The 22,154-nt window shown below is 39.8% G+C and overlaps 1 protein-coding gene across 2 annotated transcripts; it reads left to right on the forward strand.

Annotated features, from left to right (window-relative positions):
• The first annotated feature begins 5,177 nt into the window (after nucleotides 1–5,177).
• On the forward strand, nucleotides 5,178–17,706 carry ednraa (endothelin receptor type Aa). 2 transcript variants are annotated; one of them, XM_080880396.1, is made up of 8 exons: nucleotides 5,178–5,533; nucleotides 6,441–6,953; nucleotides 8,446–8,573; nucleotides 10,365–10,563; nucleotides 13,256–13,408; nucleotides 13,544–13,677; nucleotides 13,857–13,965; nucleotides 14,319–17,705. In XM_080880396.1, the coding sequence occupies exons 2-8, from the start codon at nucleotides 6,486–6,488 to the stop codon at nucleotides 14,454–14,456; spliced, it is 1,329 nt and encodes a 442-aa protein (XP_080736522.1). In that variant the 5' UTR covers nucleotides 5,178–5,533; nucleotides 6,441–6,485; the 3' UTR covers nucleotides 14,457–17,705. The 2 variants fall into 2 exon arrangements, with proteins under 2 accessions (XP_080736522.1, XP_080736523.1); XM_080880397.1 differs by lacking the exon at nucleotides 5,178–5,533 and having other exon boundaries at nucleotides 6,446–6,953; nucleotides 14,319–17,706.
• The last annotated feature ends 4,448 nt before the right edge of the window (nucleotides 17,707–22,154 follow it).

Here is a 22,154-nt window from a genome sequence, read left to right on the forward strand (position 1 = left end):
TTCACAGCAAGCTGTCTGAGCTAATCTGAAGTATTCCTTTTATTTTCCTTTCTGCCATCTCTGGGTAAAGATGTACTGTGAGCAAAGTACGGAAATAATACACATATTTCTAGAAACTGGCTTTTAGTTTTATTAACCTTATTTCTCTAATCAGACAAAAAAATCTGGATTACTGTCATATTTTAGATTACTGTTTTAAGGAAAATGTGCAGTTCCAAAAGATAACGAGCTCCCAGACCCCAACAATTTGTTTTTCCTGCAGATTTAGCATAGCCAAAGTTGCACAAAAACAACATACTGCCACTGCCTCAAGGCCACAGTGTAGAAAGTTTCATGAACTTTAAAACAGACGAGTTCTCACGAACAGATTTTTTCTACAGGCTCTTTTCATCAGCCGTCATCATCATCGCCGCTTTGACAAAGCTTCCCTCCTTCTAATTAAAATAGTCTGTTAATATTATATTGATAAATTTCAGATGAAGTCAAGTGCTGGCACTAATCAGACTACAATGAAAATTTCTTCCATCCAGAGTCAAAATTTCTTTTGCTCTTGTGCTGTAACTTTTTGTTTGCGTGAGCCATATGGCCCAAATTAATAAAGCCAGGCAGTATACTGAGCCCTCATCACTCTGTCGCTGCTTGTCACTGTAGGATTGGCCTCAAACCTATTCTCTCCCTCCCTCACTGCTTCGGTCCCTCTCTCCCAGTATCTCTCTCGCTCCCTCTCTCTCTCTCTCTCTCTGTTCTTTCTGTTTTCACGCAAGTGTCCCAGTTAAGAAATTGCTTACATCCCACTCAGTCTGGGGCTGGATTGAAATTTCCCATAGGGTATGTACCAATATGCAGAGAGCACACTTCGACAGATGCCATCAGAGAACAAGCATATGAATTACCAGGCAGCCTGCCATCTTTGAGTTCAGACAGAATGGCATTAATACCTGATTACGATCCAAACAACAACACAACAACAACATGAAAGCCAAAGCAACTGGGAGCAGGTAAAGGTTTCATCATTTATATATTAATGGATTTACTAACAAAGACTCTACCCCCCCACCCCCCTCCAAAAAAAAAAGTTAAAATGTCATAGAAGCTGCCAACAATCAGGGGACTTTGGAAGGGGAAAAAATAGGGGTACGAAATCAGATGCCGTCAGCAAATCACGTTCCAATAAATTAAATATTCGCCACTGCTGACCATAACTAATTCAGAAGCCATGATATATTCATGACTACAATTAAAGAAAACACGATCCCTTTAATTTCAGATGGCTGTAAATATTGGCATTACCCAATTAAGTCACATTTGACTGTAGGAAAAGTACCTGAAAATCAACCATATGTGCTGAAATTATACTTTATCTGAGGAAGCATAAAAGTTTTATTCACAAAAAATATATATATTATTGTTAAACTATATATGATTTTAACACATAGTTTTAATTTGTAATTAACTTGTATTTGGTAGCAATAATATAAAAATTTGACCTCATCTTGGAAAATAGAATATTTTTTTATTAGTTAAGGTTATCAGGACAAATATTTTATAGTGACATGATGCAAACAAGAAAATATTTTGTGACGTGCTTTCTCATAATAATAAAAAACCTTTAGTGAACCCATAACTATAACACATTAGTGATTAATCACTTTTGCAAAGAAGTCATTCATCAATTAGTTTGGATGACCGGAGGTAGAAGGTGTCACAGGCTGGGTCTCCGACCCAGCACTTTGAGTTTTCTTTGTATTGTTCTTATTTTTTGAGATGTTGTTAGTTTTGTGTTATTTACTATTTTGCCTTTAGTTTAGGCAGTTATTGCTCCTGGGTTTTCTGTTTGAGTTCTTGCATTATTCATCACGTATTTGGTATGTTAAGTTTGTATTGTCATGTCTAGTTTTAGTGTTTCCTGTTTTATTCTGACAGTGTCATGTGTTCTTTGGTCATTGTATTTAGTTTCACTCCTCCTGGTCCTGTCATTAGATTCATGTCAGTCAGCTGTTTCCTCATGTGTCGCCACTTCCCCTGATCACCTCATGTCTGTATTTAAGCCTTTTGTTTTCTTCATGCCATTGTCAGTTCGTCTGTTTATTCTCACCAGAGTCATAGTCATAGCCTGTTTATTTTTCCCACCTCGGTCATAGTCATAGTTATAGTTTTTGGTCTTAGTACCTTTAGTGTTTTGTTTCTTAGTGTTTTGTCAGTTCAGTGTTTTGTTTCTTAGTGTTTTGCCTGTTTGCTTTGGTCTCTTGGTTCATTTCCTGCCGTCATCGCAATAAAGGTTCACTTTTCTGTTAATCATTACTATTCCTCGTCATCATCTGCTTTTGGGTCCTGTTTCCGCACACATCGGCGCACCCCGCCGTGACAGAAGGAAGCCTTTGTACAAACCTATGGCATGGAGCATCACACGAGAAATTAAAATTCTCAGGAGAAAACATATTTAAACAATAGAGACTTAGTGGATGTTCACTCAGCGCCCTTTGACACCGAAGGTCTCGGGGCCACAGCCAGTCAGTGAGTGCTTGCATATACCATGTGTGCATGTATGTGTACGTTTCATCCGGATTTCTCTTTCGTCATATAGTGTGTGCATGATCAACAATAAATGTATGATTTCTACAGCAAAATTATTCTCTACTGCTTCTTAACAGTTGCGTATACAGTGGGGCAAAAAAGTATTTAGTCAGCCACCGATTGTGCAAGTTCCCCCACTTAAAATGATGACAGAGGTCAGTAATTTGCACCAGAGGTACACTTCAACTGTGAGAGACAGAATGTGAAAAAAAAATCCATGAATTCACATGGTAGGATTTGTAAAGAATTTATTCGTAAATTAGGGTGGAAAATAAGTATTTGGTCACCTCAAACAAGGAAAATCTCTGGCTCTCACAGACCTGTAACGTCTTCTGTAAGAAGCTTTTCTGTCCCCCACTCGTTACCTGTATGAATGGCACCTGTTTGAACTCATCATCTGTATAAAAGACACCTGTCCACAGCCTCAAACAGTCAGACTCCAAACTCCGCCATGGCCAAGACCAAAGAGCTTTCGAAGGACACCAGGAAAAATATTGTAGACCTGCACCAGACTGGGAAGAGTGAATCTACAATAGGCAAGCAGCTTGGTGTGAAAAAAATCAACTGTGGGAGCAATCATCAGAAAATGGAAGACATACAAGACCACTGATAATCTCCCTCGATCTGGGGCTCCACGCAAGATCTCATCCCGTGGGGTCAAAATGATCATGAGAACGGTGAGCAAAGATCCCAGAACCACACGGGGGGACCTGGTGAATGACCTGCAGAGAGCTGGGACCAAAGTAACAAAGGTCACCATCAGTAACACACTACAACGGCAGGGAATCAAATCCCGCAGTGCCAGACGTGTTCCGCTGCTGAAGCCAGTACATGTCCAGGCCCGTCTGAAGTTTGCCAGAGAGCACATGGATGATACAGCAGAGGATTGGGAGAATGTCATGTGGTCAGATGAAACCAAAGTAGAACTTTTTGGTATAAACTCAACTCGTCGTGTTTGGAGGAAGAAGAATACTGAGTTGCATCCCAAGAACACCGTACCTACTGTGAAGCATGGGGGTGGAAACATCATGCTATGGGGCTGTTTTTCTGCCAAGGGGACAGGACGACTGATCCGTGTTAAGGACAGAATGAATGGGGCCATGTATCGTGAGATTTTGAGCCAAAACCTCCTTCCAGATGATGAGTTCAAACAGGTGCCATTCATACAGGTAACGAGTGGGGGACAGAAAAGCGTCTTACAGAAGACGTTACAGGTCTGTGAGAGCCAGAGATTTTCCATGTTTGAGGTGACCAAATACTTATTTTCCACCCTGATTTACGAATAAATTCTTTACAAATCCTACCATGTGAATTCATGGATTTTTTTTTCACATTCTGTCTCTCACAGTTGAAGTGTACCTCTGGTGCAAATTACTGACCTCTGTCATCATTTTAGGTGGGGGAACTTGCACAATCGGTGGCTGACTAAATACTTTTTTGCCCCACTGTATATGTGTCGCTGTAACGTAGATACAGTTTAAATTTTCCAATAGTGCCCAATAAATAAAATACCTTTGACGTAAAGTGCATTTTTTGGCTTATTTCTATGCAAAAGAAAACTTTGGAAAGTCCACAAATGCTCAGAATCAACATAAAACACAACTTCTTGTCGCCTTTTTGCTATTTAATCTATTGAGAAGACAGTTTTTCATTTTTAGCTTATATGCAGCTGGTTCTGTATCAGGAATGGCATACAACTGAGTGGTGTTTTCCTCTTTGTGCAGTTGCTGCGTCAGCTTTTTTGGTATTGCAAAACAGAGATTGCGGTGACTTCAATAGCCTTCTTCCTGCTCTCAGCTCACATCATAAACTATTTTGAAATCCATAATGGACACTGATGCACAAGCACTCTTCTCGCTTGACATCGAAATGGCTTTTTCTCCCATCTCAGGCGTCTGGTTATCTCAGATAGCACTCAGTTTGGGAATTTTGTTTATTTTTCCTCTGTTTTGGGGGTTTTTCCCCTTAAAAAGGTGAAAGAAATTTCCAGTTGATTTAATATTTGTTCATTTAGAAGTCTGGTAATGGAGCAGAACGCTTGTTTAATGCTTTTCCCCTAACTTATAACTTATTCAACAGATATTATATATCTTTCACACCTTAAATAAATCGAAAGTTAAGAAAGTGTGATGTGGCTCGGCCACCCACACAGCTCGTAGTATGTTGATGTAAAGGCTGGCTGATGGTTAGCTCCCACTTCCCGTCTCCGTTTCCCACTTAGATGAAACAAACACAACATCACAACATGGACACTGACTTCCTCTTGCCTTCCTCCTTCCAGTCTAATCTCTGCTGCCTTTTGTGTGAGGAAACAGTTGTATGTAATGTATACAAGACATATTGCGAGTCAGAGGGGATTGAAAGTGGAGGTGGGAGGGATTTAAGGAAAGGGGCAGATTGGAGGGGCGTTGGGCTCCCAGATGCCCCTGCCCTTGTGTGTGTGTGTGTGTGTGTGTGTGTGTGTGTGTGTGTGTGTGTGTGTGTGTGTGTGTGTGTGTGTGTGTGGGTGCTGCTGCGCCATGGAGATGACTGTCAGCAGGCGGTGCCTCTGAGAGAGAGGAGAGAGAAGAGAGGAGGGTGATGTTTCCAAAGGGGGCCCAGTCTGTTACCAAAGGGAGGTGGAGATTTACTATCCCACCCAGTCAAAGTGTCTCACTGGTGCTCTGACACGCACACACACACACCCACACACATACACATGTAGAAGTACACAAAACCTCAGACTCACACGACTGAGCACGCACACACTCAGACGTACTGCAAACTCTCCACAGGAAACTCTGAGCCATAATGCGAAGGCACCTCAGAGCAGACGGGTGCATTGCTCAAACCAAGTGGGATACGCTGCGGCTTTGATAGTGCGTTAATTACTCATGTGATGTGATACAGATGTCTGGGGGCTTCAGCTGAAAGTTTGCCTGACGCTTTCCAAGGGGGCCAGGCAGACATTTTAGAAGCGGTAGGTGAAAACCAAATGTATTTATTATTTATGGATAGATCAGTTTGCGTGCTGTCACAGATCCCAGCAGTGTCATGCTGATGCTAAACTGTGATGCTACTTGAAGGGCTGGCTGCTAAATAGTTCTTTGTGTACTTGGTGACAGCTGGGACTTTGAACAGGAAGAACTCTGGGCTATAAGAGTTGCCGGTACTGTGACATGATGAAAAGGGCTTCACTGTGGATGTGATAGTTTAAAACTTTCTCTCTTACTCTGATTTTGTCCAGAAAGTTTGTTGTTGTTGTTGTTGTAGGGTTGTTTTTTTCCTTTTAATAAGAAGAGGGATTCAAGTTATAAACTACTACTACTACCTCTTAGTTCTGTGGGTTTGGGTCTTCATCTGGTTTTTATTTTAACCTGGGCTCTTGCATTACTCAGCTAACTAGAAGTCAATCCAGCGTGTCTATAAAAAGCTCAGTACCACAAGTCTAAACTTTTTGAAATTAGAAACAGATGGAGAATAAAGAACATAGGAAATCAAACTCACATGAAGGGCTTGTTGTCAAAACAGCACAAGCTGACATAAAACCCCAACGTCCAGCTGCAACATTATCGATACAACCAAGTGCTGCTTCATCCAGGACTGACTGAGAGCAAAACAGATCCCCGACGTGTTCTGTTGATGCCTCATCCTCACTGTAACTACTCCTGGCATCATCCATCTGTGCCCCCTTGGCAAAACCTTTTAGAAGTCATAAAGATGTTGCTGAACTTCCTCATAGCTTTTGAAAGGGACATTAAGGCCATCAAACATTCTCGTCATCTCTGACTTCTAACATTACACTCCCGTCTTTTCAGATTTACTGTGAGCTTTCTGAAAAAATAACCACGTCTTTCTTGCTTTTGTTTGTTTTCTCTTCTTACCAGTGATACATTGGGACCATCTTTCTGTCAGTGATATCAAAGCGCTCAATGCGTCCCATAATGGGCTCTCCAGCTGGACATATGTTTTTGCTAATGGCCTGTATGGCAGCCAGAGGAATCTGCCAGATAAACAGAGCTGAAGCGGACCAGGACCCTCTCTCCAGCTTTCTCGTCCACTCCACCCTCCAGTCTGGTCTCTACAGCACTGTCAGCCCAAGCACGGGGTCCGGCATCCACCAGCGGACACAAGCGGTGGTATCTGGCTCTGGCAACGCAACTGCAGTAAAGAAACCACCTAATTGCACTGTAAATACCTCAATCAACGCGCATTTTAAGTACATCAACACAATCATTTCCATTATAGTCTTTGTAGTCGGGATAGTAGGCAACGCCACCCTGCTGAGGATTATATACCAGCACAAATGCATGAGGAATGGACCCAACGCCCTCATTGCCAGCCTGGCCCTGGGCGACCTTATCTACATTGTCATTGATATACCCATCAATGTGTACAAGGTACAGTTTTTTTTTTGCTTACTCTAAACTCTTATTTTCATGTCAAGGCTGCTGAGTGACATGTCTCGTTGTGAATATGATGAAATGCAGGGACAGCAAAGGCGATATGCACAGATAAAGTGGAATATTACAGGCAGACTGGAGAAGAGGAGAGAGGGGGGTGAGTGGGAAAGGGCCTGAGTGAGTGTACAAATAGATGGCAAAGCCTAATCAGTCAGGTTGTTATCGTGTTCGTGTGGCGATGAGACAAGCAGTGGTATGGCTGACATAACTAAACATAAGAATCAGGCTGTAGTCACACACATCACTGGCCTTGCGCTGACCTGAGACATTAGTCATGAACCCTTATCTGGAATTTGTTTTTTTTTTGTTTTGTTCTCAAATCTCACTGCTCCACAAGTGATAAATAACTTTTGTACTTATTGTACTTTATCATCCAAATAAAAGTGAGGTGAAATAGGAGCATGAGAGCTTATCGGTCGGTCATGTTTGAAATCGACTGGTTTTATTCTCGTCCTTATGAGCATTATAATTATTATTATTAGTTTTACCCAAATAAGCAACTGTTAAACATGTTAAACAGTCTTTTAATGATTATCAGCATCTTTAAAAGACACTGTCACGAGAGCACAACTGCAGCTCGTTTCAGTTTGGTTTGACTCGACCCTTTTGTTTACGCTGGGACCTCTTCAGAATGTGAATGACTATGTTAAATCATTACAGGCCCCCTGCCTTCGTTTGATTTCTTTCAGTAAACACTGTCATGGTTTTTTTGCAATAATAAAGAATGATGGCAAAATGAAGTGATCAGTCAACCTGATCCTTTGAGCTCATTATAGGATGTGGTTTAACCAAGAAAAAAAAGCACCTGGTTAAAATTATCTTGGGACTTTGAGGGCAGAGTGACTTTGTAGTCTGAGCAACACATGTGCAAAGAGGAAACAACAATCCTTCTGCATGGGGGAGCAGTTTATGCATAAACAAAGAAAGAGCCACATCTACAATGTTGAAACCTCCTGTTGTCTTCCTCGGGGCAAAGACATTGTTTCCAGAAACACTGTCTTTTGTTTTGCTTTGTAAAACTTTTGTGCTGCTGAAAAACGCTTCAGTGTCCAAGTGCTTACGTGACCCTGACTAATTTTACCAAAGGAAGAAGTAGTAGAAAACAACTGTTAGACACTAGTGATAAAAGTAGAAAGCCAATATTGAGATTTCTCCAATATTGGAAGTGGTCCCTGCAGACTGACAGTGATGTTAAGATGACACTGACGGACTTCAAAGTAAAATCCACTAGGAAGGTCTTATATATGCAAAAGGACCCATTTGAGTCAGGAAAACAACAGTAACAGCAGGCTTGTAAAACGCACGTGAAGACAAAGAAAATTATTTACTTTTTAATGATACATCAGGGAAGTGTGAGTTTTGCTGATGTGCGTAAAGAATACGTATTAAATCGGATTTAAATCCTTTCCTTTTTTTCTATATTTTCCAGCTCCTGGCATCACGCTTCCCATTCGATGACAGCATTGTGGGCCTGTGCCTTTGTAAGTTTGTTCCCTTCCTGCAGAAAGCATCTGTGGGCATCACAGTGCTCAACCTGTGCGCCCTCAGCGTCGACAGGTCAGTGCTGCCACATTGCCACACTGCTCAGTCACATAGTAGAGAGCTCTTATATGAGGATCTGGCATTTAAAAAGCTCGCGCTGTACATCTGACATCTGTACGTGTATTTGCTTAAGTGTGAACTTCAGTTTTATTAACTAGTGAACCAGTTTTTGCTTTTTCCCCATTATTAAAAGCAGCAGCTTCCCACAGAGCTTACATTCTTTCACCCAGCCAGGTCTCTGCGCATAAACATGCACGATCATCCCCGTACGCTTTTCTTAGATGGAAAAAGCAGAAGCTGAAAACAGCAGCCAAACAACTGGAAAGAAAATTTAACAAATTCGATTTGGCCGACCAGCCGTGCCAATTAATCCATATTGTGCTCGGCACAAGAGAACATTGCTTTAGATTAGTTGCTCGCAAATATTTTTTTCTAACATAAACAGGAGATGCTGGAATTAATTTCAGCAAAATGTATGAACATTTCGATTGGATTTCAGGGTAATGGCAGGAATGCTAAGATCATCTGTTCCAGGAAACTTGCTACACTACGTCAGTACTGATTGTGCATAATCACTCAAGAGTCATCCCTTTACTTTCTTTTCTATTGCTTCACTGCAACCCCCTCAAAAAAGAGACTCTTTACTTCTTTTATGGAGTTGTATATTATATATAAGCTGCACACTTCTGATGTTAACATTAGTCTGCAGTATGTTGATTGCAAGCATATTGACAGGTTCTTTTTTTTAATAGCACCTTAATAGAATTTCCTTAATGAATAATTGATGATCATGAAGTGCTGAAGCTCACGGTCATCTCATATGATCTACTACACTCAACTTTATAGATAAGAGGCTCGCCTGGAGCACCGGGGCTCAGCTATAAGAAGACAATATTAATGACCTCTGTTATGAGAAAAGCCAGGCTGCAGCTCTGTACCGTTGTAGTTCAAGTGCAGATGCTCTCCATTTGTTTCCAGGAAATGTGTAGCATATCTTCATCTGTGTGTGTGTGTGTGTGTGTGTGTGTGTGTGTGTGTGTGTGTGTGTGTGTGTGTGTGTGTGTGTGTGTGTGTGTGTGTTATGAAAGTGCTCGAGTCCCTTTTGTATCTTTTCAATGTTGGAGGAAGAGGAAAAGGTGGATACATTACCACTTAGTAAAATATAAATGCCACCATGTTGTTCAACAGAGAAATTCAAATGTGTCATGAAAAATATATTGTTTTTGCTATAAAATCTTGATGCCCGATTTTACTAAAACATTTCGACAAGTGGTTTCCATTAATGAAACAAACAAGCAAACAAGTATTCAGTGCACGGGAAACACAAGCCAACACACAGACCCCTCTGCCAACATGGGCCAGTCTGTTTGGAGGCTTCACAAAAATATAAATATTAGATATTTAAAATAAACAATTGATCATCTCTGCTCATGAATTCTTAACATTTTGATAGTGTTTGCTGACTGAGCAGTTTGTTGTGCTTGGTGTGCTGCCATGCATAAGGAAGCTCTTGTTAGCTTTGTCAATCAGGAGAGATGAAGAAAGTGATGACTTTACTTTAATATTACATTTCTATCGCACAGCTGAACTCTTGCTGACCTGTTTTAAACATTAAACTGACACTTTATATTCGTCTTACATTATTTGTATCCTAGGGTGCTGTAAGGATAACTGCAGTAATTACAGTCATTACTGCAGTAACTTAAAATCAGCCGGTGCTTTAATCTAAGCTGCTCATTGTGTGTAACAGTTATGGCATAAATAGCCATATGCCAGGTGATAACTTTGTGTCCCGCTGTGTCACAGATACCGGGCTGTGGCATCGTGGAGCAGAGTGCAGGGCGTGGGCATCCCTCTGATCACCGTCATTGAGATCGTGTCCATCTGGGTGCTTTCACTCATCCTGGCAGTGCCGGAGGCCGTCGGTTTCGACATAATCACCTTCGACTATGCCAACAAAACCATGCGCACTTGCATGCTTAGACCCCGGAGTGCCTTCATGGAGGTGCGCTGTTACCACTTTGCCATCCCTTTAAAGAAATTGCATTTTGTGCCCAACTTTTTAGACTGCGCTAAAGCCAGGATGTGCAAAAGAATTGTTGAATTCTGTAATGTAGAGACAAAATGATCTGCTGACATGACTGCTGACATGGGACACACACACGTGGGAGAACTACTCAGAGTGTAAGATCAGCATAATAGTTCCATCGTGATCACTGCCATCATCTTAAAAGCATCGTATTGTTCGTTTGGAGTCGGTAAGTGGTTCTAATGGACAGCTGGTGCACTGGTGTGCTATTTTCATTATATATGGGCGCATGTTTTTAAAGCATCGGTGCCCCAGTAAAGCATGTTTAGACCTTAAGAAAACTAGAATACAGCCATGAATCCGCTCCAGTGAATATTAAAGGAATAGACCTGGCCGGCTTAGTCTTTCTTAGTGATTATGCCCTGTTTCACAATTTTGGACCACGTAATTGATTGCAGGCCAAGTGCAATTACACAGACCTGGGGCCTCAGGCTCAGGCCACATGTGCATACCCTTGAGGTAATCTCTCCCAGATATCAATACAGTGCTAAAGTCTGTGCCATTGTTTAATAGCAATGAAATAGGATATTTTTGAAAGACACCTAATTCTATTTTGTCCATAAAGCACAAGATACCAAAACCTGAAGTGGTTCTACGAAGAGTCCAGAAAAACTTGGTGTAATAAGGTTTGGTCTGGTTTGTAGGGTTTTGAAACAGTGCATATTTAGCATATTTTTTAGAACCACAGAAAACCAGAGGCTCTTATTATACACAGTGTAATTAGAACGGCTTGATTTCAGACTTGCTACACAGTCTGTGTACAGAGCAGCATTCACATGGACTTCATTAACACTGGAGTACAGGGGGAGGCTGGTAGTGGTGTGAGGAGAACTGCTTCGGTTACAAAAGCATAGATTCTACTATAGCATGAAGTCCAGTTTAATGATTTTCAGTTTACTTCCATAGCCCAACACCACATATGACATCTATTTAGGATTTTTATTAATGTTAGGGCCATGTGAATAGCTGATGAAATGGAACTATAGATTATAGTGCAGAAACTGCATAAAGTCCTAAACCCTTTAAAACCTGAACCATGAAATAACCACCAGAAATCTTTCATTTTTTGATAATGGAGTGTTTGTCAAACCTTTAGACAAAAACTTGAATCTGCATATATGAGGTTGAATTTGTATCACATTTGCTAAATTGTGCTTATGTACAATATTTTTGCAATTTAGTCAAAATTTGTCATGCAATTTATATGATTTTTTGAGGGTAAAAAAAAAAAGTCACGCTGATGATGTAGAAGTCTCAAAAACTCACAAAAACACATGTATCAAATCTGATACACTTGGTTTTAAAGGGTTAAAAAAAAGTCTTCCATAGGAATTAAGAGGAGACTTGATTAACTGATCCTCAGCAAATGTGAGCACCTCTATAAAAGCAGAAATTTCAGCAGTTTGCTGGTCTGGAGCATTCAGGTGTGTTTTAACGCCATGCCAAGGAGTACACAGTGTCAGAGAGGCAAATTGTTGCTGCTCATTACTCTGGGAAGGCTATTTCTCAAAGAATCTCAAGTCCTTCATTCACCAGAGAGAAAGATTATTTAGAAGTGGAAAACATTTAAGACAGTTTCCAGTGTTCCCAGGAGTGGACATGCCAGCAAATTCACCCAAAGGTCAGATCATGCAAGGCTCAGAGAGGCTGCCAAAACCCCAGGAGCTACAGGCCTCCGTTAGCATGTTAAATGTTAAAGTTCACGACAGTACGATTGGGAAAAGACTGGACAAGGATGGCTTGTTTGGAAAGAGAAAGGAAGTGGAGAAAGGAGAAAGTCTCTTCTCTCTAAAAAGAACACTGCAGCACAGTTTAGGTTTGCAAAGTTGCATCTGAACTAACCACAGGACATCTGGAACAATGTCCTTTGATCAAACGAGACCAAAGTGGAAAGTTTGACCATGTTTGACAATGCCATGTTTGGCAAAAACCAAACACGTGATATCAGCACAAACACCTCATACCAGTTGTCAGCACAATGGTGGAGTGGTGAGGACTTGGGCTTTTTTTGAAACCACAGGATCTGGGCACCTGGCAGTCATTGAGGTCAGCACTGAACTCCTCTGTATGCCAAAGTATTCTAGAATCAAATGTCAAGCCATCTGTCGGAAAATTCAGTCATACAACAGGACAATGATCCCAAACATACCAGAAAAAGCAGTAAAAATAAATGCTGCGGTGGGATTTTAAGAGAACTGTGCATCAACAAATTCGCACAGACCTCAATGAACTGAAGCAACATTGTAAAGAAGAGTGAGCCAAAATTCCTCCAACGATGTGAGAGACTGATAGTCTTCCAGAAAATCATTACCTCAAGTTATTGCTGCTAACAGTAGTTCAACAGGCTATTGAATCGTGGGGGTGTTTTCACAGGACTGTATGTAATCATGTGAAAAAGTACTTTTTCACATTATTGTATGTGCAAGGATAAGCTTAAGGGGCATTAATAAATATGTATGTATGGGAAATGTGTGGAGCTCAGCGGTCTGGAGTCCCAGTAGGTCATAAACCTTCAACTCCCTAGTCTCAAACTCCCAGGTCACAGTAAAACATGAATTTATTGCAGTTTTTCATAACTAACCGCGTCACTGTGTTTGTCGCTCTCTAGTTCTACAGAGATGCAAAGGACTGGTGGCTGTTTGGCTTCTACTTTTGTGTACCACTGATTTGCACAGCTATCTTCTACACTCTCATGACCTGCGAGATGCTCAACCGCAGGAATGGCAGCCTCCGGATCGCTCTCAGTGAGCACCTCAAACAGGTTCAACAACATTTCTAAATCGCCTTTTCTCTCTAAATATAATCCCAGTGTTTATTCCATTGCTTTAACATTTGACATTTCATTACCTAAACATCATCTTCAGACTACACAGTAATCTGTTGTTTCCCTCTGCAGAGGAGAGAGGTGGCCAAAGCTGTCTTTTCCCTCGTCCTCATCTTTGCCCTCTGCTGGTTCCCACTGCACCTCAGCAGGATTCTTAAGAAGATGATTTACAACCAGACAGAGAAAATGCGATGTGAGCTGCTCAAGTGAGTTTCTAGAAGAATAGACTTCTGACAAACAAGGTCCTCAAAAATCTACTGGGAAGAAGAGTATGGGAGCGCATGGGCCAATTTAACTCAGGGTGTCACTAGCTTCTTTGGAAGCTGGGCTTCCAAAAATGTTTGAAAATTATTCCTTCAATATTTCTCCTGTTCTCTGTTTTCAGTTTCCTGTTGATCCTGGACTACTTTGGCATCAACCTTGCAACAATCAACTCCTGCATAAATCCCATTATCCTCTACTTTGTCAGCAAGAAGTTCAAAAATTGCTTCAAGGTATAGTAGGCATGGATATATACACATGTGGCATGCATGCAAAATCACTCTTTTTTTAATTCCACACACCCACACTTCTTCTAATGTTTTTGGTCAGGCTGGGAGAGCAAACAACGCTTAGCTTGTGATGACTTTTGGTAACCAAAATGTAAAAGCAGCCTGATGATTTATGTACTAATTTTACTGGCCGAGGTCACGAAGGGACAGAGACTGAGATTAACCATGTTTCAAGCTTGCATGTGAAAGGAGTTGCAGGAGCAAACGAGAAATGTGATCTACACGAGTGAAAAATCCTGTCTGCAAACGCTGCCATGTTTAAATGTTCCCTTTCCTCTCTTCACATGTTCTCCAAGTCGTGTTTGTGCTGCTGGTGTTACTCCGACAATCAGCTGAACAGCACCGGACCCATGAATGGCACCAGTATTCAGTGTAAAAGTCCAGAGCCCAACAACTTCCACACTGACCGCGGTACCAGAAAGTACAGCAACTGAGTTCCCGGCTGAGGAGTGTCTTTGAAGCTTTTCTGTATCCCCATCAAGCACTTAAAATGTGACAAATACTCATATTATAATACATAAATCAAAAAAATGTACACATTCAGACAATAATCTACGTGAGGACTGCAGAAGCAAAACATGAATATGGCAGGCATGCATTAGGAACTGGAATAAAAGGGATGAAAATGGATTGGGGAACTTCAATACGCTGGTGTTTCCTGAGTCTCTCAGCAGACTAAACTTCCTCCAACAAACTCCTTCTGTTCCCACACCCACGGACAGTGACTCTAGCTTGTAAGAAGAAGGAGGAGGAAAGCAGGAGGAGGAGAACTTTTAAAGGGAAGCAGCTGAGCCTCACTATAAATTGCTCTCTATCAGGAGCCAAGTGTGCTATTCCTGTAAAGGGCAGCACCACTGGGAAGGATGCTGCAGGAAGGAAAAAGCTGACTGTTCTCCGTCAGAGGGGATGACGAGTGATGAGTCCCCTGGAGTTTGCTACTTACTGATAATGAAAAACAGGAAAGCATGCTAGTGACAGTTGTTGTACAGTATATTTGGCTCATACTTATTATTCCCTGAGCTACTACGTGGTATAAACTAGAGGATGACTTTAAAGTTTATTCGCCTGATGTTTAAGTCCCACTGCTTTTTTTGAGTTATCAAGAAAGGGGTGCACTCTGGACGTATCTGAACAAAATCACTGACAAAAACACAATTTTTTTTCCTAGTTTCTAGTGAGAATACTGCACAGTAGACTTCACAAAAAGTCAGGTCCTCTGTTAAAGCAGCTGACACATCAGGAAACATAGGGTTGCAGGTTTTAGAGCAAACAGTTAATGTGCAACAATGTATTTTAACACACGTCATACAAATGACTAACATGCGGTAGATTAAAGAGTAACCACAAGTGTGACCATTGAAAAAAACAGATTCCTACAACACTGTGAATTTCAACATACAAATACAACAGTTTTCTTGACATCTCTGCTTTATAACCCAATGCAAATATATACTCATGTAATGACCAATTTTATAAAGTGTTAGACTGCAGTAACAATATTTTTACTCAGCCTATCTTACCTTTATAATGACATAGGTAAAGAATGTTTTGTGAGATGATAGACACTCCACATTTAGAGTTGGGTTCGCATTTTGGGAAATGTGTTTACAGTGGTCGCTCGCGATAACACGGTTCACCTTTTGCTGTTTCACGGATTTTTGTCTGGGCAAATTTGCGTGCTTTTTGTTTGTTTGGTTGGTTGGTTGTTGTTTTTACAGCACATTGTGTTCTGCGTCCTGTAGACTATTGTCAATCGATCTCGTGCTGTGTCTCCTGCACAATACAGAATACGTTCAGCTTGTCAAATTTACATAAATCTTCTATCGCTAGCAGTGTGCTGCAGATGCCTTTTGTTTCATTCTATAATACTGCACTTATTTTTCTACAAGGTTTGAAATTTGAGAGTGTTTAAACAACAGAAAAAAGTGTAAAAATGTTCATGCCTGTCTGAGAAAAGTGTATAAAGTGTGTAGTGAGGGGTTTTACAGCCTTAAAACATCTATAATAATTGTAAAAAATAAAGTTAGCTACTTTGCGGTTTTAACTTATTGCAGGTTATTTTTAGAACGTAACTCCCGCGATAAACGAGGGGCCACTGTACTTGTTTTTGCCCGTTACTGTGTGAAGCTACAGCCAGCACACAGTTAGCTCAGTTTTGCGTAAAGACAGGAAACAAGGGAAAACAGGGGGCCTGACTTGGTCCAAAACCAAAGGTCCACCTCCATTTTAACACATTTTGCCATTTATATAACACATCCATGTATACTTACATGCTTCACTGGTAGAACAAGACTAACTCAAAGGGGTCACAGAAAAGAACATTAAGCTAGCTAATAATACCTCTATATCTCCAAAACATATTTTGACTTCTTGTTAAATCATACTGTCTGTTTTACTTTTATAAGTGGTATCGAAAGAAAATAAGAGGTGTGGCTACACTGGCTTCAGATGTTTTCAAAAGCATTTTTACTGAAGCTAACGACTGAAAAATAAACTGAATCATGTATCAAGTTTAGCCATGTTAGCCTGTATGTAATAGCTAATTATGTAAAGAACATTCTTGTTCAAATCAGGACTGTTTCTCAACTGTGTGCAGTTATTTCCTAGATTTATTTATTTTATTTAGATGAACTAACCTAACCTAGAGCTTAGAGGCTACGAGCCCATTGCTTTATGGGCTTACTCACAATGGGCCTCTAGTGGACAACCAAAGCACTTGTTGCATGTGTAAGCCTTTTTGTATATTTTCCAATCATGTGTCAAGAAACAGAAATCCTAGCCCCCACTGCTGATCACCTCACTGATCCCACTGCCGATCACTGGTGCCAAAGCTGAGATTAGTTTGCAAAATTCCATTCATATTCCCAGAAATCTGAATCGCTGCTAGTTTCTTCCTGTGTTTACATCCGTTACATTTACAAACTGATGGCTTAAGCTTTGTACTGTATCTCTTTTCAACTCAACCATGCCAGAAGAGTAAAGAGGAGCATTTCCCAAAATGATGATCAAGTACTGTATGTGGAACCCGTGTCCCACCACAAAACAACTATAATGCCTTATTCTATTTGATGTGTGAACACCATTGATCTAGAAGGACCCAAAGACTGAGCAATAAGCTGTAAACTCTCTGCCGTCTTACTCACGGGTTAGTATGCAATGCAACAGAAGTCACAAACAAGTGTTGCAGCTGGTAGGCTCCCCATTATGTGAATATCAACATAATATTTTTTTCTGTCATGGAGCCACCAGTAAGATGGCAGCGATATGCTAAGGACCCAATTTCATTCGGGGTCAACCTTCAGGATCAATAAAGTTTTATTAAATTGAATTTGAATTGAAGGAGACAGGACAGAATAGCACCTTTCTGATGTTCTACATCTATGAGAGATACCCGTAAACCTGTGTGACTTTGAATGTGCACTATTGTGTGTGTGAGTGTGTGCTGTGTCTGCAAATACTAGCACGTCTTTAGTTGGAGTGTTTTGCACACTTATGTATAGATCAGTTTATATCTGTACGGTGTTATTTTACCACTACTCAAAAGCTATTCATAATAATCTGTAGAAAAATGGATTTCGTATATGTTTGTTGTCGCTGATTTAACGTGTTAACCTCATGTTAATGCTGCTGCTTATACCAATAAATCAATTTCCATCGTAGGAAACAAGGACGTTTACTCAGCCATTGTGTTGCTCTAAGAAGTCAAGGTCCCCCCTCCCCTCCTGTTTCTCATCTGCAACTGTGAGAAAGAGGCGTCTGGGAGTGATTTGAAACACACTGACCTGCTTGGCACTCAAGCCCTAAGGGTTGCGAATGTCAGGAGAGAGGATGTGGAACGGCTTGGATGGTGGGAATGTGATACTTATAATTCACTCTCTCAGAGGGTAGGGCAGAGGACTGAAAAGTTTGACCATTAGCGGCATAGTTTGCATAGTTGTGCAGTCCTCGTTTTAGTCTGTCTTTAGCATGGCTTTAATTGTCTAAATGCATCTAAGCACTGCTTCCCTAAATCTGTATTTTTTTTGACAATTTGGCTGTGAGCAAATGTGTCAATAACCCAAGATTACACTCCATCACACTCAACAGCAGACAGTTACCAGAACTGTGTAGCTCTATATACAAAGTCAAAATCATCCAAGACCAACAGGCCATTGTAGCAGTCACGGTTTATCAGACATTGGTCTGGTTAATGTTTCAGCTATTGGCGATAAATCTCAGCCTGGTCATGAACTTTATGACATAGTTTCATATTCCTTGCATTATATCACAACTGGTTTCCTGTAACTCGGAAGAAATTCCTCAAAACTGCAGTCACTAAAATGTCATATGTTACAGTTCAATGAAGTGGAGACAAAAATAAATAAATAAATAAATAATAAGCCAGGAGAGAATTTGGTGGGAATCTTGTCTTCTGCCAGCAGTGAATTAAATAAAGCCTGAAAACAAATAGAGGATCTGAAAGATCCAGAGTGCTTTCCAAGCAGAGCTTAACTCTGATTTGGTGGATACAGTAAAAATATGTTAAAAACTAGTCGATGTTCAAGGCAAATATATGTGATGGCTACGTGTTATCAAGACCCTTTCATATAATCTAAAGAAATTCCTATTTTTGAAAGATTTTTTCTTAGACAGGATGACACAAACAATATCATTTTCTTTTAATTTGGACAGACCCAAGAGTTTTAGTGTCAAGTCTGTGAAGCAGTCATATCCTAGTCATGGTAGAAAGAAATGCACATGCTCTTTCAGTCCTAAGGTTTTACAGATCACAAAAGAACTTTTTAAAATCTGGTCATTGGCAGGTGTTAAACTTAAGTAAATAATACCTCAGATGAACTGCAAAACACAGCTTTACACCCTGTCATTGTGTCATTAACAAAAATAAACCGAAATGCAATCAATGTGTGAAAACGAAAATCCAGGAACACTGTTTGTATCAAGAATTATTGTCTTCATCAGTCTCTCACATTCTTGTGGTCTTCTTTACAACATCAGTTCATTAAATTTTGCAGGCTTTCATTTATGCACAGCTCTCTAAAGGTCCCACCACAGCACTAGAATCCGGCTTTGGTTTTGACTCAGCCATTGCAACTTGATCCTTTTTCTTTTTCGTGTAGATTTTCTGCTGTGCTTGGGATCATTGTCTTGTTACGCGACCAAATTTGGCCCAAGCTTAAGCTGTCAAACAGACTTTACATTTGACTTTAGACTACTTTGGTATACAGAGGCGTTCAGTCATCAGTGACTGCACAGTACTCAGGTTCCATGGATGCAAACCAAGTCCAAATAATCACCACTCCCCCACCATGCTTGACAGTTGGTATGAGGTGTTTGTGCTGATATGTTATGTTTGATTTTTGCCAAACACAGTGTTGTCAAACATTTCCAAACAGCTCCACTCTGGTCTTGTTTGTCCAAAACCTAAGTCTTTTTTTTTAATTGTACTGTTATGAACTCTAACATTCAACATGCTAACTGAGGCCTATAGAGTCTGAGATTTATCTTCTTTTTATCTTTGCTTTGACCTTGAGTTGAATTTCCTGGGACATTCACTCCTGGGAAGAACCACGTTGAATATTTTCCATTTGTGAATAATCTTTCTCTCTGTAGAGTGATGGACTTTAAATCATTTGCAAATGGCCTTTTAACCCTTCCCAGATTCATGGGCAGCAACAATTGGTTCTTTGAGATCATTGCTGATATTTTTCATCCTTGGCCTTGTGTTAACACACACACACACACACACCTAAAAGACTTCAGGCTAGAAAACTGGCAAAACATCTGCTGATCATATGTACTCACACACATTTGATTATCAATCATTATGATTATCAGCACCTGCCTGCTACTTAGCCTCTTAATTCCTATGGAAGCAGTAAGGTTGTATTTAGTTTTTCATACACAATTCACATTTTGGCTTGTTTTTTTTTTTTTTTTGTTTTTTTTTTAAATAAATCATAAAATGGTGTCATATCATCTTTTGCTGTTCATCTCAGGTTTTCCTAATTTAAAGATCTGCTAAGAATCAGATTATTTTTTTTATATCCTGACACGACAACTTTAGAATTGGAACAAGGCGTACTTCCTTTTTACCATTACTGTGTCCTAATCTGTTTCTTATTTTAACATGTGGATATTTTTAAAATATGTTTTACAATACGTGTGATTAATAATTTTTTTTAAAAATTATATATATAGTTGCTTTTATTGGTTCTATTGATAATATTTTCTTAATAAAAAATAAGAAGAGGAATTAGTTACTTTCACAGATATTTATTTTATCATTTTATTTATTTATTGGCTTATGGGATCTATTTACGGTAAGTGAAATCTGTTTTAAAATAACTTTAACTACAAGATCCAGCAATAACTACATCCAATGTAAGACTCCAAACATAAGCCGACTGGTTGTATTAGAACAGAGTTTCTTAAAGCTTGAGACCAAGGTTGGATTACTAAACAAGCAAACAACTCCAGAAGAGCAATGTTGAATTATAAGTTGAATTTATTTTCATAAAAATCAATCAAAAATGCAAACAAATAAAAATACAGAGAACTCACAGCAATGTAGTACATGGAAATGAATAAAAATTAACTTGTTTTTGGTCATGTAGGAACACACACACAGACACACACAGATAGATAGATAGATAGATAGATAGATAGATAGATAGATAGATAGATAGATAGATAGATAGATAGATAGATAGATAGATAGATAGATAGATAGATAGATAGATAGATAGATAGATAGATAGATAGATAGATAGATAGATAGATAGATGTTGTGTGACTTGAAAGAACGTGTTTGATTCCCTCCTCTCTGTGTTTCTGTTCCTGAACAATAATATAAGTGGTGAGAGTGAGAGTGAGTCTAAACATTTCCTGACACAAAGGCCTTTGGCAGACATATTAAGATAAATAAGTAATTGTTGAACTGCTGCAGTCTTACGTATTTCTTTGACAAAGGAGGTGCACTTTGGCTGATGCATCAGCAACCAGACAGTATGTCTCCTTCTTTCTGTATTGATTATTATTATTATCATTCCGCAGACCCATCCATTCTGTTCATCTCATTTGCCATTTATACCGTACGAGATACTGCACTTATGGCTGCGATTCACTTTGACTTGATGGACGCCACATCCTTTATGCTAAAGTATGTTTTTGGGTTTGATCGAACACGGCATATGTTTATCTACCCTGCCCTTACATGGCGCTACCCTGTATGCCACTTTGCATGGCAATCCCTCCAAGCTACCCACCATGGCACTCGCATGCGCTACTTGTGGTAAAGACTATTTCTAATTCATAAAAGCCAAAAGGATCGATACAAAATTCATGAACAATCTGTCCTCCAACAGCCAGTGATTTCTGTGACTGTGGGGCAGTGTAGACATGGTGCGACAGAAAGGAAAGTTCTGCCTCCCCTCATTTTTACAGAGAAACACACTCATACGTCTGCACATACAAATACAAACAAAGAAGACAGGATAAAAAGAAAAGAGCTCCTTTTAAACTTTTATTATTTAAAGAAAATAATACCCATAAAGCAACTTCCACTTGGTTTTGAAAGTAAATGGAATAAACAAGAGACAATAAATAATCCCAATTTAAAGCTTTGTTTAGTCCTCTGATATGTTGTAATCCTGCCCAAATATAGACAGTGCATTTCTATGAATTTAGATAGAAATTGTTTAAAATAGGAACAGAAATAAACCAATAGTTTTGTTCTTAGTGTTGCTCTGGATCCTTTCTGCACAGCCTCATTTGGGAGTCAAACAAAATAAACTCTTTACTGTTCTACATACAGGCCTCTGTATCCAGTGGAAATGGGAATAAATCCCATTTGCCATTTCACTGACACCAATAACCCAAACGTTTCTTAAATAGGCCAGACAAAAATTATGTGAAAAAAAATGCCACATATACTCAAGCTCTGTATGTCCTAAAAGTGACATATTTACTATCTCAGCATCAATGTTTTGAATCTGTTTCACGTCTGATACCCTACATATAGCAAATGAGCCGGGATCCTGATAATTGTTAATTCACATTGCCATCTGCTGGCGAAACCACACATCATACGGCCATGAAGCTATAGCTCAACCAAACTATCCACGATTCCACCA

Source organism: Rhamphochromis sp. 'chilingali' (genome assembly GCF_963969265.1).
Source record: "Rhamphochromis sp. 'chilingali' genome assembly, chromosome: 4".
In the NCBI taxonomy this organism is placed as follows: Eukaryota; Metazoa; Chordata; class Actinopteri; order Cichliformes; family Cichlidae; genus Rhamphochromis; species Rhamphochromis sp. 'chilingali'.

Coding starts and splice junctions, on each gene's coding strand:
- ednraa (XM_080880396.1), top strand. CDS start 6,486: ATGCGTCCCATAATGGGCTCTCCAGCTGGACATATGTTTTTGCTAATG. Junction 10,564..13,255: donor CCCGGAGTGCCTTCATGGAG/GTGCGCTGTTAC, acceptor GTCGCTCTCTAG/TTCTACAGAGATGCAAAGGA. Junction 13,966..14,318: donor AGTTCAAAAATTGCTTCAAG/GTATAGTAGGCA, acceptor ATGTTCTCCAAG/TCGTGTTTGTGCTGCTGGTG.